Below are 14,147 nucleotides of genomic sequence, written 5' to 3'. Positions count from 1 at the left end.
TATGTTGATCAGTCGTAAAGGAAGAAGGATGTTAGGGCGGGAGGCAGGGAAGCAGGAAAGATGGGGGAGAGAAAGTGAAAGAGACTGAAAGGAGGAAACGGAGGCGGGAGAGACCCAGGGAGCCCGAGCTGGCTGAGGAGCGAGAGGAGGAGAGACGGAGGCTCCGAGGCAAAGGCGGAGCGAGTGAGTTAAGGCCCGCGAACGAATGAATCCCTGATTAGGCTGCAGCGGGAAGCGGCCGCTCCGGCAAAAGCCACCTGGGCGGGCGGCAAGAGCCCGTCCTCGGGTCACCTGCGCAGGACCAGCGAAGACGCGCGTGGGGGTCGGGATCCCAGCGGGCGCCCCCGCCCCCCGCGCCGGCCCCGCCCCGCCGCGCGCGGCATTGTGGGAGTTGTGGTCCCCGCGGAGCGCAGCGCCGCGTCGGCACCGCCGGGGTTCCAGCTCGGCTCCCGCTCGGGCTCCCGCGGCGTGGGCCGGGCAGCGGCCGGGCGGTGGCTCCGCGGCGCGGGCAGGGGCGTCCGCGCGTCCGCGCCCTCGGGCGGCGGAGTCGCCCCGGGCCGCAGCCGTCGCCCCTGCCGCCCGCGCTCCGGGGCGCAGGTAAGCGGCGTCTCTGGGGGACGGGAGGGCGGCGCGGCCGGGCGGACCCCGCTGCAGGGGGGGAGGCGGGGGCCGGGCGGCTGCAGGCCCGCGGTCCCCACGCCCGGCGGCGCGGCCGCTGAGGATGCTCTGAGACGCCGGCGCCCGCCCGCGCCCCGCATCCCGGCCCGGCGAGGGGCCCAGCCGCCCGGCGCTCCCCCGTGCCGAGCGCCACCGCCTGGTCTGTGGTCGCGGCCGGGGTCGGGCATCACTCCTCCTGGCCCCTGCCTCATCGCCGGCCCCTCGTTAGGGTTGATGCCCTCCCATATCACCCTCCTCTCCCGGTGGCCGTCTTCCTCGATCCCTTTCCTTGCCACCCCCTCCCCCCCAGCCCTGAGCATCACCCACTTCCCATATTTTCCATGGTGACCCTCCTCCTCTGTCCCTTGAGTTATCACCATAAGCCTCATTCCCTACTCTTAGCTGATCGCCTACTTTTCCTGTCAATAGTCACCTTTCTCTCGTCCCATCCCCCTCTTCCCCTGACCTCCTGGTGGTCACCATCTGTATTAACCCATCCTCTGCCCTCCCCTTAACCCCACTCTGCGGAGTGAGTGGATGCTGAGAAAGCTGGCCAAGAAAGTGAGGAGGGAAGGTCTCCAGATCCCCACGGGGGTGCGCTGGCCCCAGAGCGGCTCCTGGCTGCTGGCTCCTGGGTGGAGAGGGCAGCTTGCATTACTCACCTTGCTCAGCACTCCCTGGGGGGTTTCTGGGGTGACCTGGCCTCACCCTGAGAATGGTCAGAAGCTTTTGAGCGTTGGGCAGCCCTTTGGTAGTGTGAACGAGACTAACCAGGTTAGAGCTATAAGTCTGGCCCCCAGGTGGGTGTTCATTGTATAAGAAGCTGTATTTGATTGGACTTGCTCACCAGTTGGCCATGAATTTGGACTTCATTCCCCAAGCTGACTAACCTTTAAGATCTGGAATTGGATTGTGCAGAGCTGCATTGAGATGCCCCCATCCCTAATGAGGACAGGAGTGAAACAGATGAACCTGAGCAGATGTGTGAAGGAAGCTGGAAGTTACTGTGGTCCCTGAGACTGGGGGTGGGGTGGGGGAATTCACCCCCCCACACACACACACACACTGGCTGTCACTGGGTACAATAGGCCAAATATTTGAAACAGCATTTAATAAACTGCCAATCACCCTGCAAATGTAAGGGTTACTTTTCCTGTCTTATATCAGCTGTGAGCTTGTTAAGCCACCTCTGGGCTCAGGAGCCATATCAGCTATGAGCTTGTTAAGCCACCTCTGGGCTCAGGCACCTGCCTGCATATTTTGGCTAAAAGTAACTGACAGGTCCGAAAAGTCCTGACTTCAGCTCTCAGTGGTGTTTATGATCTTGTGAACAGGGTCCAAACCTGGAGCTCTGGGGTTCAGGATCTTTTGTTGCCTTTTGTTTATAGCTCAGTCTAGGGAGCGCTCATGGCTGTCATTGCACAGGATGACGCTTCCCGGAGGAGGGGGTAAGCTGCAGGGGTGTTCAGTGGAGCGATTCCTTCATCTTCTATGCTGTCCTCCATGCCTTCATTTGATTGAGTTGAACTCTAGCGCTTAGCAGGGCTCAGGGGAACTAACACTTAACAGGTGTCTGGCAAATTATCACCATCTCACTCTTAGAACATTTAAGGCAACCTCTCCTCCTGAGAGAGGGAGTTTAAAAGTTCCAGCTGGGAATTTAGCTCAGTGATGGGGGAAATCCTTTTAGTGAAAGTGCTTGTTATTATGAAGGTGATTGTTTCACACTGAAGTTCGGGAATCCTGGGATTTTGCTTGGGAGCTGGCTTGCAAATAAAACACCCTTCACTCAAATTTTCTTTCTCTTCTCAAGAGGAAACAGCTGCCAGTTACGGTAGGACTGAGAGAGAACCAGAGGGGTCTGTTTCCATCCAGTGGGGCCCAGCCTTTTCCTCTTCTCCCAAATCTGTGAAGAAATTGAGAGCATGTGAGAAAAAATTTAGCTTCTCACCTCCCCACTCTTGTATTTTTCCTTGAAACATAAAAACCATGCATGAATATTCAGCATGTGCGCTTTGGATTTACTGGACACAATAGTCAGGCGATTCCTTATTCACTGTAAACTGGAAATATGCAAAGAGGCAGTTAATGATCACCTAAAGTTTCCCTTTCGTTTTTAGCTCTGCAAGTCTGGGGGCCAAAAAACAAACAAACAACCACTTGAGAGGTGTGGCAACAAAAGTGTCCAGAACCTACCTTTGGTTTGCTGATCAAGGAGGGATGCCACACGTCATAGCAGTCACCAGCACATATTGAATGCTTATCATGACCTGATCGTAAGGGCTTGACAGCTGTTGCTCACCCTCATTGAGTGAGATGAGCGTTACCCCATGTTATAGATGAAACTGAGACTTAAGACGGGAAGTGACCTGTCCAGGGTCGGGATTAATACTCAGTCTAGCCCATCTCCAGTTTGGATTCTTAATCTCTCTGCTCCACTGCAAGAATTTTCAGGCCACATTTAGTCCTGAAAGGTGAGGGTCCAGCTTTCCCACTTCTTTCGTTTCCTTCTTATATTCCTGAGAGAGAAGAGAGGGCAGAGTACAAAATGAATTGTCTGAATTATTTTGCTCCTTGAGATGAGGGGATGTATTAGAATTATAGTAGAACATAGGCCTGGCTGTTCTCAGCAGGCTAGAAAAAGCAGGGTGGGCAGAGGGTTCCAGCTGGGAAATGGCAGGGGCTTTATAGAATGGGTAGTATGACCACTGAGCTACGATCATACCTTAAGTTATTACGATAATCAGGATGCTGGACAGTGGCCCTGACCATCAATAAAATACACGGGAAAGCACATGTGTCTGTTTGGAAGACAGTCAGAACCTGAAAGGGCTTTTATTTCCATTCTGTCTCATCATGTCACTTTCATAACCTCATGACAGAGGCCAGTAAGTAGTCTCCCAAGGGGGCAGATGGAAGTGCCCACTGTCTGCCATTGCTGTGGCCACAGGGAACCCACTTTCTTTTCCGGTTTGATGTAAGCCCAATCCACGTCAGAAGGGCAAGAGAGATTCAGTAAGAATGATGGAGGGCTATAAAAACAAAGTAAAACAGTTTTAAAGTTCCCTTGCCATTTTTAAAATGCGTTTGAACCACCCCCCCCCCTTTAAATCAGGGGTGGGGAACCTTTTTTTCTGCCAAGGGCCATTTGGATGTTTGTAACATCATTCTCGGGCCATACAAAATTATCAACTTAAAAATTAGCTATGATAAAAGCTCCTAGATTTATTGAATTTCGGACCTACAGTTTCCTTAGCAGGACCAGACCAAATGATTTTGCAGGCCGTATACGCAGGCCAGACATTCCCCATTCCTGCTTTAAAGGTACAGAGATTGAAGGAGAGTAAGCATTTTTTAAGTATCTGGTATGAAAGAGGATTGCAAAATGGGTATCACTTTGAAGTCAGATGGGATTTGTGTCCCTGCTGTGGCTGCATGAACTTGGGGGAGTTATAGGGCCTCCCTGAGCCTCAGTTTCCTCATTTGTGAAATGGGAACTAGAGCAGCGCCTAAGGATGGCATCAGATGGCTGGGATTACTGCAATTAGCAAACAGTACTTGATGCTGATGAGACACCGCTGGTCTTTTAGGAAATGGAGGTGGTGGTAAAGTGGAGAGAGAATACACAAGATTGAGAAGTGTGTCCCCTACCAGCAAGGACCTTACAAAATGATCTGGGACTTTCCATTTCAGCTGAGGACTTCTCCAGGTATAAAAATTTATGCTGGTTTGTGTGTTGTTTTTCCATCTCAGGTTTGGACTTCCTAAAAAATCATTTCAGTGACCAACAGCACTTGCTAACGTGACATAAAGCAGCTCCTTCTGCTTTGCCCACGGTGACTTTTGCCTAGAGTGGAGTGGTGGGCACAGGCGGCCGCACTGTTCGTCAATGCCACCCCTGGCAGGACCTGAGGACCAGGGGCAGCCATGCCTCCCCCCGTCCCAGCTGCCCCATGCTAACCTACAAGGTGTTTGGGGCCCCAGAGGACTGACTGACTGAGCTCGCTTCACACCCAAAACAACTCCCCCAAGATGTCGCTCGAGTGGCTGGTGGGCTGGAGCTGGTCGCTGGATGGCCTGCGGGACTGCATCGCCACGGGCATCCAGTCCGTGCGGGACTGCGACACCACCGCCGTGGTCACCGTGGCCTGCCTGCTGGTCCTGTTCGTGTGGTATTGTTACCACGTGGGCCGGGAGCAGCCGAGGCCCTACGTCTCCGTGAACTCCCTCATGCAGGCCGCAGACGCCAACGGGCTGCAGAATGGGTACGTGTACTGCCAGTCCCCCGAGTGCGTGCGCTGCACCCACAACGAGGGCCTCAACCAGAAGCTCTACCACAACCTGCAGGAGTACGCCAAGCGCTACTCCTGGTCCGGCATGGGCCGCATCCACAAGGGCATCCGCGAGCAGGGCCGCTACCTCAGCAGCCGGCCCTCCATCCAGAAGCCCGAGGTCTTCTTCCTGCCCGACCTGCCCACCACGCCCTATTTCTCCCGGGACGCCCAGAAGCACGACGTGGAGCTGCTGGAGCGGAACTTCCAGACCGTCCTGTGCGAGTTCGAGACCCTCTACAAAGCTTTCTCGAACTGCAGCCTCCCGCAGGGCTGGAAAATGAACAGCACCCCCAGCGGGGAGTGGCTCACCTTTTACTTGGTCAATCAGGGGGTGTGCGTCCCCAGGAACTGCAGGAAGTGTCCACGGACGTACCGCTTGCTCGGAAGCCTTCGGACCTGTATTGGTAACAATGTTTTTGGGAACGCGTGCATCTCCGTGCTGAGCCCCGGGACCGTGATAACGGAGCACTATGGACCCACCAACATCCGCATCCGGTGCCATTTAGGTATGTCGCAGGGCCGGGGGCTCCCGGCACCCACCCTTAGTAGTGTTGGCCTGACTTGTGGGGATCCACACACAGAAAGCTCAGTAGCCAGAATCATCCTTTTTTTTTTCACATTCCTCACTGTATTTCTATTACAGACTGATGAGCCACCTGTAAGCAATTTTGACAGCAGAAATTGGGTCAAAAAAGAAACTCGTGATCAGTGTGAATCTAATACTGACAAAAGCTCTGTCCAAAGGGAGCTTTCTGCGCTGGTAGAAACGGTCTCCGTGCGCACTAATACAGTAGCCACTAGCCCCACGTGGCCGTTGAGTGCTTGAGATGTGATTAGTGCAACGGAGGAGCTCAATTTTTAACTTAATCAGAATTAAAATATAAATAGCAACATATAGCTGGTGGCTACTATGGAGTGGAGCTCTAGAGCCAAAGACTATTACGGTGATTACGGAGGTTCATCATGATGACGGGTGGCTATGAAAGATGCCAGTGCCTTCTGAATATTTAGAGAGAAAATGATGCTTGGTGGTGACTCTAGGGAAATGGGGAAAGTGTGTGTTGTGTGTGGCAGTGATTTTGAGAACAGGGTTGGAGTCAGATTGCCTGTGTTTGCATCAGGGCCCCACCTCAAGCTGGCTCTGTTACTTTGGGCAAGTCTCTTTACCTCTCTGAGCCTCAGTTTCCTCGTTTGGAAGGTCGTCTTTTATAGAGGTACTCTGAGGATCTGGTAAGAGAATGTGTGCGTTGTAAAGCATTGCTTCACACAGAGCATGATAGAGAGGGACGACTTAGTAGAAGCAGGCTTGAAAATGGCTTGGAAATAGGGATATTGGTTCCCCAGAATGCCTCGTTTGCTCCTGGTGAGTCACAGTGATGGCGTGGTTGCCAGTGCGATGGCAGCACCTTAGCATCCCGGCCTGGGGGAGCGCGCTGGGGAGTTTTCAGCGCTGCCCGGGCGTCAGGATGGAGGAAGGAAAACACATGAGGAGCCCAGGAGCCTGATGTGGAGCGGAGCAGGGTCCATAGGGCCACATAGGAGCCTTGGGGGGCCTGAGTGGGCCGCCCCATGCCCTCCCCCCCCGCTTCACTCTCCCAGAGCCCTCTGCTTCTCATGTCCTGTCTCGGGATTCTGAGGCAAGTCTGGCTTCCACAGAGGGCTGCACTGCTTTAGAAGCCAAAAGGAACTGGGTTCGAGCAGTGGGCACTGAGTATTTCAGGAGGAAAGGTTGAGGCTCTGGAGGAGGTGGCCTGGCTTCATGGTCAGCTGGGTCACTTTGGGCAGGTAACTGAGTCTGTCTGTGCCTCAGTTTCCTCATGTGTAAAATGTGGAGATAGTACTTATCTCGCGGGATCATTAGGGGATTAAATAAAGTAATATCCCTATGGCTGCTCGACACAGTGCCTAGAGTGTGAGAGCATTCAGTAAACAGTTGCTGGTAGCTTTGAGGATCAAACACTATGACAGACGGTGTAATAAAGAGACAAGGTCCATGAGACAAGGTCTCTGCCCTCAGGAACAATGGGAAATGAACAGACGGTGGAAGCAAACGCGCCTGGGCTCAGACCTGTTAACCCCATTTGCTGAGTGACCTTGGGCAGGGCCCTAAAACTCTTTGAGTTGCCACTTTCTCCTCTGTCAAATGGAGATGATGATACTTCCCTGGAGTGCTGGTTGGAGGATTAGGCTTCTTAATGGCCTGTCATTCTTTCTTTGGCCCCGCTAGTTGCCACCAGAAAAAGTGGGCCACGTCATGTTCCCCAGACAGCAGGAGGCCTTGGATGACATCCCGTTGGAGCGTGGCTAGTCCCCACAGCCAGGGCAAGCACCAGGGTTGGCTTTGCTCACCGTTTCCTCCTTTCCACTGTCACGCCCACATTCCTGTCCTCCCACGAAGGGAATAAAGGTGTGTCTGAGTCACGTGACCTTGAGTGTTGACAGAGAGGGAGTCGGGAGCAGGGCGAGACTGGTGGAGCCTGGTGCATGTCTGGTGGTCACACTGCCCATTACACATGGCTGAAGGCGAGGGAGGTACCTGTGATTCTTGAAATGCCAACCCTTCTCCTCCTGCCTTCCGTCTGAGTTGTGACTGGTGGAAGTGTCCCTCCAGCAGCTGCAGCCCCGGCGTGGTGTGTGGGGCTGGGTCATCCCAGCCACACTGCCACGGATCTCCAGGAAGCCATCTCTGACGATTACCAGGCAGGTGTCCCTGGGGAGGCAGGTACCCATCCAAATGGCTGGCCCTCAGGGAAGGGAGATGAAAATGCACCATCGTAGTGTGCCAATCCTCACTAAATAAGCACAATCCCACCCTCATTTTCCGTTCATGCATATGCCGTCGGATTTCTGGGCCGCCAAGCTGTGTGGTACCAGCACAGCAGCTCGTGTTTGCCTTGCCCACCCTGAGTGCCGGCCGCCAGCCTCCTGAAGTGGGGCCACTGGTGGACAGAGCCTTTTCTCCACCCTTCTCCTGCCTTCCTCAGTGGTTGGTGGGGACAGAGCAGCAAACCCTAACCCAAAGAGGGGCCTGGGCACATGGGACTGGCTGAGGCCATGTACGGGACCTGTCTCTATCCCCAGGAGCCACCCTAATTCTGTTTAGGGGAGTATTGATTACTTGGGCCAACTAAATTGGTTTGTGGGCAAGAGGCAGGAATGGTGGGCTGCTGGAGGCTGGAGCAGAGTGTGGGGGAGGCAGGGGGCTGGCAAGCTGGCAAGCCAGGCTGTTTTTCTGTTGTACCGTGGTGGGTGGCAATCAGTTATTTAGTGTCTCAGAGAAGGGGATCTTCTTTCTGAAACCGGGGTAGACTGTCCCTACAGAGAAGCACCTGTCCCAAAGGCCTCCTCCACGGGCACAGCCAGTGCGGGCATGCATGAAGGGGACATGGCCCTGGGGCTCTCTTCATTCAAGCCCAGGAGCGACGCTGAATCCCTTTACAACCCTAGCCCCCTAGCAGTTGTCAACAGTAGTGGGAGGTCCTGGTTTCAGAGTCAGAAGGACAGTCTCAGCTGATTCAATGAAATGTGCTATTGATGGTTGAAATTTACATTAACTGCAGGAAAATCAACAGTCACTTAACTACCACTGCTAATGTAATAACCAGCATTTATATCATGCTGTCCAGTGTTGTAAGATCCTATTCTTTGGAGCCAGACAGATTTGGATACAAATCTCAACTCCTACAAGGACTAAACAGTGACTTCCAGCAGGTCCCTTAACTTCTCTGTATCCCAGTTGCTCCATCTGGGCAGTAGGTGAGGTGGTGTCTATAAAGTGTTTAACACAAGCCTGCTCACAGTCAGGCTTCAGTTCTTAATAGCAAGGACAGTGGTCGGTCGCTTAGCACTGGCAGGTAAGTACGCTAATGTCCCCTCTTTACAGAGGTTGGGTGCTTGCCCAAAGTCACACAGCAGATAAGTGTCAGAGCCAGTCATCTGATTCCAGGGCCTCGTCCTTCCCAGTGCTCCACGCGGCCTCTTAAGGATTCTCACTGCATTCATCTTCCTAGAGCCATCCATCTCTGGCCCTGAGAGTGCATTAAAATACCCTGCCTGTTAGAGAAAAAGCTGTCTCATGTTCGTCATAAGAGACAGTGCCAACTGTCCCAGGGTCATGGTTGTCACAGTGAGTCACAGAGGACAGATGAGGACACCACAATCCCAGCCCCTCTTGCAGGGCCCCCTTCCTCCTGGTCCAGTCCTTCCACAGAGCTGTCAGGCTGGCCCAGCCTCCTGCATCTGTAGTGACAGGGCCCAGTGTTTCCTCAGACTGGATTGGAGGCGGGATGTGAGCGCATGTGCGGCAGCATTTCCCCCAGGCCCCTCTCAGGGCTAGGCACTGGCATGGGACTCGCCACTGGCACATTAAGCATATGGCTCCTTACAAAGGTGTCATTCCACATCCTCCTGAAGCTCAGGCATTTCTTAGGCGTGTCCTCTGGTTTCCCAGAATGAGGCCAGGAAACTTAGATTAAGGACATGCCATCCACGGGCTTCAAAGTGGACTTAAGGGTTGGAACCCAAAGAGGAGGGCACTGTGTGAGCCTTTACATCTTTAATCTCACTTGAAACAGCCCTAGAGACGGGACCATAGGAAACACAGTTATTGAAAGGCTGGGTTCTGAACCTGACTCCCTCAGTTTCCCTGGCTGGGCTTCAGGAGTCTTAAGTGAAGGGCAAGCCTCAGTTCCTGGCTCTAATCAGAGGAGCCCGTGACCCAGAGCAGATTAAGCCACTGGAGGAATGAGTTTTCCCAGGGAATACATTGGGATCCAGGTGCCTAGCCTGTATTTGCCCTACTGAACTACCCCCCAACCCCAAACAGGGGCCCTGAGGGGTGAGGTTAAAGATTGGAAGTTGAGAGCTGCCCCCAAAGCACCCACCCCCTGACTTCCAGCCATGCCTGATCCTGCCTGCCTTTGCCTTCACTCTCTCCTCTCCTTTCCCCCCAAGGTCTGAAAACTCCAAGTGGCTGTGAGCTGGTGGTAGGGGGAGAGCCCCAGTGTTGGGCAGAGGGCCGCTGCCTTCTCTTTGACGACTCCTTCCTACACACCGCCTTCCACGAAGGTGAGTGTCTGGTTCTCCTATTGCCGCTTTTAAAAATTAACTTTATTTCTAGAGCAGTTTTAGGTTTCCAGAAAAATTGAGCAGAACGTACACACCACCTCCTTCACAATTCCCCCTTTTATTAACATCTTGCATTAGTGTGGTACATTTGTTATAATTGATGATCTAATATTGACACACTGTTGTTAACTAAAGTCGATGGTTTACATTAGGGTTCACTCTCTTGTACATTCTGTGGGCTCTGACAAACGCGTAATGACATGTGTTGACCACGACAGGAGCACACGGAATAGCTTCAGTGCCCTAAATACCCTGTGCTCCTACCACATACCCCCTCCCTCTGCCCGTTTCCTGTTAGGCACCCTGCTCGGAACCTCGGACGCCAGGCTCACACTCCTGATCAGAGAGGGGGAGGTCTTCCAATCTGTGCGTGAAAGCTAACGTGTGGGTTCCAGCTCGCGTGGGTCCTGGGTCCTGGCTCCGGGCTGCCCAAACCTCTCCTCTCTTGCCCTCCCAGGTTCAGTGGAGGATGGCCCCCGGGTGGTGTTCATGGTGGATCTGTGGCACCCAAACGTCGCTGCAGCTGAACGGCAGGCCCTGGATTTCATCTTCGCTCCCGGCCGATGAGAACACTTCCCGCGCTGGGGTCGGCGAGAGTGGCCTCGAGTCGGCCTGGACAGACAGGGGTGCAGCCCAGCACCCACGTGTTTCTATTCCATGCTCAGAAACCTGCCTCAACAGAAAGCTCTTCTCCGGGGGTTTTGTACCATGTCGGGTCCCTCTTTCCTTTCGTTCTCATTAGTGGGAAGTTTTTAGCTTGTATTTCCTTAGGTTTTTCCCTCCGTTCATTTGCTTCTGCAATTCGTTTCTGCCTAATGGTGCATTCCTGTGCCCTGTGACCAGAGGCTTGGTGCCCCTGGTGTCTGTGTCACATTGCTACTTGGTTTTTTTTAGTCATCTGAAATAGAGTAATCAGATGGTTCTTAGTGTGAATGTAACAACGTAAAACTTGTGGTCACCTTAAAAGAAAAAACAAAAAACACTGCAAACCAGACGCTGGAGAACTTGGCCTTTGCTGCTGTCAGTCACACAGGGGACCCCCTCAACCCTCCAGGCAGGTGAGAGTCTGCAGTCCCTGCACCTGGCTGGCTGCATTGGCAGGGTGGACATGGTCAGGGGCAGTGCACAGGGTCACTGCGTGGGGAAATGTCACCATCCACTCACCCACTGCAAACCCTGGCAGGTCTCTGATGGCAGAGAGCATTTGGCTTCTGGGACTGGAGGCTTTTCTGTACCATCGCTTCCTTCAAAGCTGAGGCTGGTGTCATCTTTGAGGCTCCCACGGATCAGCCACTGAACACGTAATGCACTTACCTCACTGCCTACAGAAGCCCCACTGCCAAACCGGGCCTGGACAGTCCCCATTTTAGCTATTTTGATGATGAACTTTGAGACCACCTGGTTGGCCAATCAGAGCTGTGGCGGGACAAGATCTCACTCATCCAGTGACGTTGGCAAAACTGGAATTGTAGATGTGACCCAAGTGTGTGTCTCGTTTGGAGTTCTGTTGCCTGTGATTTTTCCTTTGTCTGTACATAAATGTTCAAATGCTGGACTCAGACAGTGAAGAGTCAGCCCTGTGTCCCTGTCGTTGCACAAGCTGTGTGCTAAGTGATGGCAGCCTGAGCGAACATGTGAGCGAGGACACTGGAAAGACTGACAGACCCAGAGGACCTGCAGTCCTGGAGCTGGCCTTTCGGTCTCCTGTGAAGGACGTGGCCAGATGGAGGCATGAAGTCTAGAAGCAGCTTCCTATTAGCTGACGTGGCGGGCAGCCTCCGGCCCTGCTGGAGATGCCGATTTGAACGATGTGTAACGGCAGTGTCAGATCAATAGGCCGAGGTGCCGTGTGGAATGCACGCTTGTCACCTGTGCGGGTCCAGTGTTCTGCCAGAATGGAAGCCAGCAGTTTCTGTGACAAACAGCTGTCAGAAATAAACATCCGAAATCCACTAGGCAGTTACTAGCAAGTGTGCAAAGAAACGTGTCTACAGTTGAGTAAAATTTCTGCAGGATATTTTTCAGCGATTAGAATGCAGGAAAGGGCAGACATCTCAAAACACCTGAAGTCTTTTTCCTCGTTAAGTGTTTGCTAAAGAACCACTGAGGTGCATGATTTTTATACGTACCGACCGCTCTACGTTTACAAAGCCAACAGCCCGCACAGGTACCTGGCTGCCTGTGCTCGTGTGACACGATCGGGGAGCAGGAGAGGAATAAAAGATCTTGCTGAAATCAGAGTGAAAGGGTAAAGTCTGTTGGGAGGAAGACGTGACTTGGGGAGAAGCTCTGAGTGGGGCACGGGAGTTGGAGGCTCTTGGTTTTTGGATCGTGTCACAGCGACAGGCGGGACCCTAAAAGGGATCCCGTATAGAGACTGAAGCAAAATGTTCTAAAATAACAGGTGTGGGGCGGGAAAAGCAAGAGCAGATCTATGGAATGGTAAGGAATTGCCAGTGTCACCCTGGCAAAGAATAGGGACGTCGGCTGGAAGCTGACTGCCAGGCCTCGGCGCCAGGCGCTCGTTTCACAACCTCGGGCAAGTCCGGAGCCTCTGGGAGATGGTACCTGGCACCTAAGGCAGCGACGTCGGTTCCCTTCCTGCCACAGCGGTGGCTGGTCCTAAGCAGTTACCGAAGCAGGTGAGGAGGGAGAAAGCGGGAGGAAGAGCTGGGTAAACACGGCCGATCGGGGGGGGGGGGGGCAGCGGCGGCCCGGCGGCCAGTGCTCCTGTCCGTTCAGGCCCCTCAGTAGCCGCATTCTGAATTTCTCCCCTTTGTCTCAGAAGAGGGACAGGTGGTGCTGGTGGCCTGGAACTGAGGAGCAGCCTGGCTGCCGGGCGTTTCCCCTGCCAGCCCGTTTCCAGCCCGCAGCCCTGGCTGGGCTGCCACAGCACCGGCTGGGGACCGCGATGCCTCTCGCTCCCCTAAAGTGCTTCGCCAGCTCGGCAGCTGAAGTAATTTATATGCTCCCGCTGGGGGTGCTCCAGGTGATACAGGGGGGCCGGTGCGCCCGTGCCCGTGCCCGTGCCCGCCCAGCTCAGCTGAGAAGCCCTGCCCCTGCCGCGATACAGCCTGCGTCAGCTTCAAGGCCAGACTGCTCAGGGTCACACCCCAGATCTCCCGGGCACCCGCTCGTCACCCCCAAACTCATCTAGGTTGTCTGAGCCCCACGGTGACAGTGACCACACTTGCGACATCGAGCACCCTACCTCTCATAGTGGGGAGGGGGTACTCCTAACTCACTAGTTCTTTGGCCACACAACACAATCACCTGGGGAGCTTTTGAGAAATACTGATGCCCACGCCCACCCCAAAGCATCTCATTTCTTGGTTCAGGGGTACGGTCCAAGTCCCAGTATTTGTTGGAACCCCCTTCCTGCCCCGGTTCTAACGTGTGGCTGGAACTGAGGGTTGCTGCCCTGAATGGCAAAAATAGAGAAGCCTTTGAAACCAGCCAGCTTGAGATGAGAGTCTGGGCTGCGCCCGTGTGAAGATGGGCAGGCCACCCAACCTTGGTCTGTGGGGGATGTCAGTGTTTTAAACGCTTCTCCAACAGCACCCCGATGAGCCCCTCGCAGGACCCTAACATCCCTGTGCTCAGCCCTTGGGTTTCCAGGAAGGGACCCAGTCCCAGGTGCAGGGCTTTGTTCATGATCCAGACCTGACCAATCCGAGCCTTCCAACCTCCTGGCCACTCAGATTGTGCCAAGGCTGCCACTGAGGGGCTAGGTCAGGGCTGGCACATGACCCTCACTGGGCCAATCAGAGCCATTTAAACTCTGGGCACTCAGATTGGGTCCTGGCACATGATCCCAGTTCCTTTGCAGGGACCATTGAGAAAGTGAGGCAACTTTTTTGGGGGGGAGGTGGGGAATCTAGTGTGAAGAAAACCTGAGAAACCCACAGAGGAAATCAGGTCCCACGCTGTGGACATCATCTGAGTCCTAACTATAGTTTTTCCGGAACCAGCTCTACCTCTGGACTCTTCAGTTACACGAGCCAATAAGCCCCCCTCTTACCCTTAAGC

At 54.0% G+C, this 14,147-nt stretch overlaps 1 protein-coding gene across 1 annotated transcript; it reads left to right on the top strand.

Moving 5' to 3' along the window:
- The first annotated feature begins 538 nt into the window (after nucleotides 1–538).
- On the top strand, nucleotides 539–12,349 carry ASPHD2 (aspartate beta-hydroxylase domain containing 2). The gene is made up of 4 exons (XM_087828708.1): nucleotides 539–597; nucleotides 4,411–5,497; nucleotides 9,945–10,058; nucleotides 10,576–12,349. The coding sequence occupies exons 2-4, from the start codon at nucleotides 4,690–4,692 to the stop codon at nucleotides 10,683–10,685; spliced, it is 1,032 nt and encodes a 343-aa protein (XP_087684834.1). The 5' UTR covers nucleotides 539–597; nucleotides 4,411–4,689; the 3' UTR covers nucleotides 10,686–12,349.
- Nucleotides 12,350–14,147: the final 1,798 nt, after the last annotated feature.

This window comes from Miniopterus natalensis, chromosome 20 (assembly GCF_054644295.1).
Source record: "Miniopterus natalensis isolate mMinNat1 chromosome 20, mMinNat1.hap1, whole genome shotgun sequence".
Lineage (NCBI taxonomy): Eukaryota > Metazoa > Chordata > Mammalia > Chiroptera > Miniopteridae > Miniopterus > Miniopterus natalensis.
The sequence above is the reverse complement of the archived record's forward strand: the minus strand, read 5'-3'. Positions and strand labels throughout refer to the sequence as shown.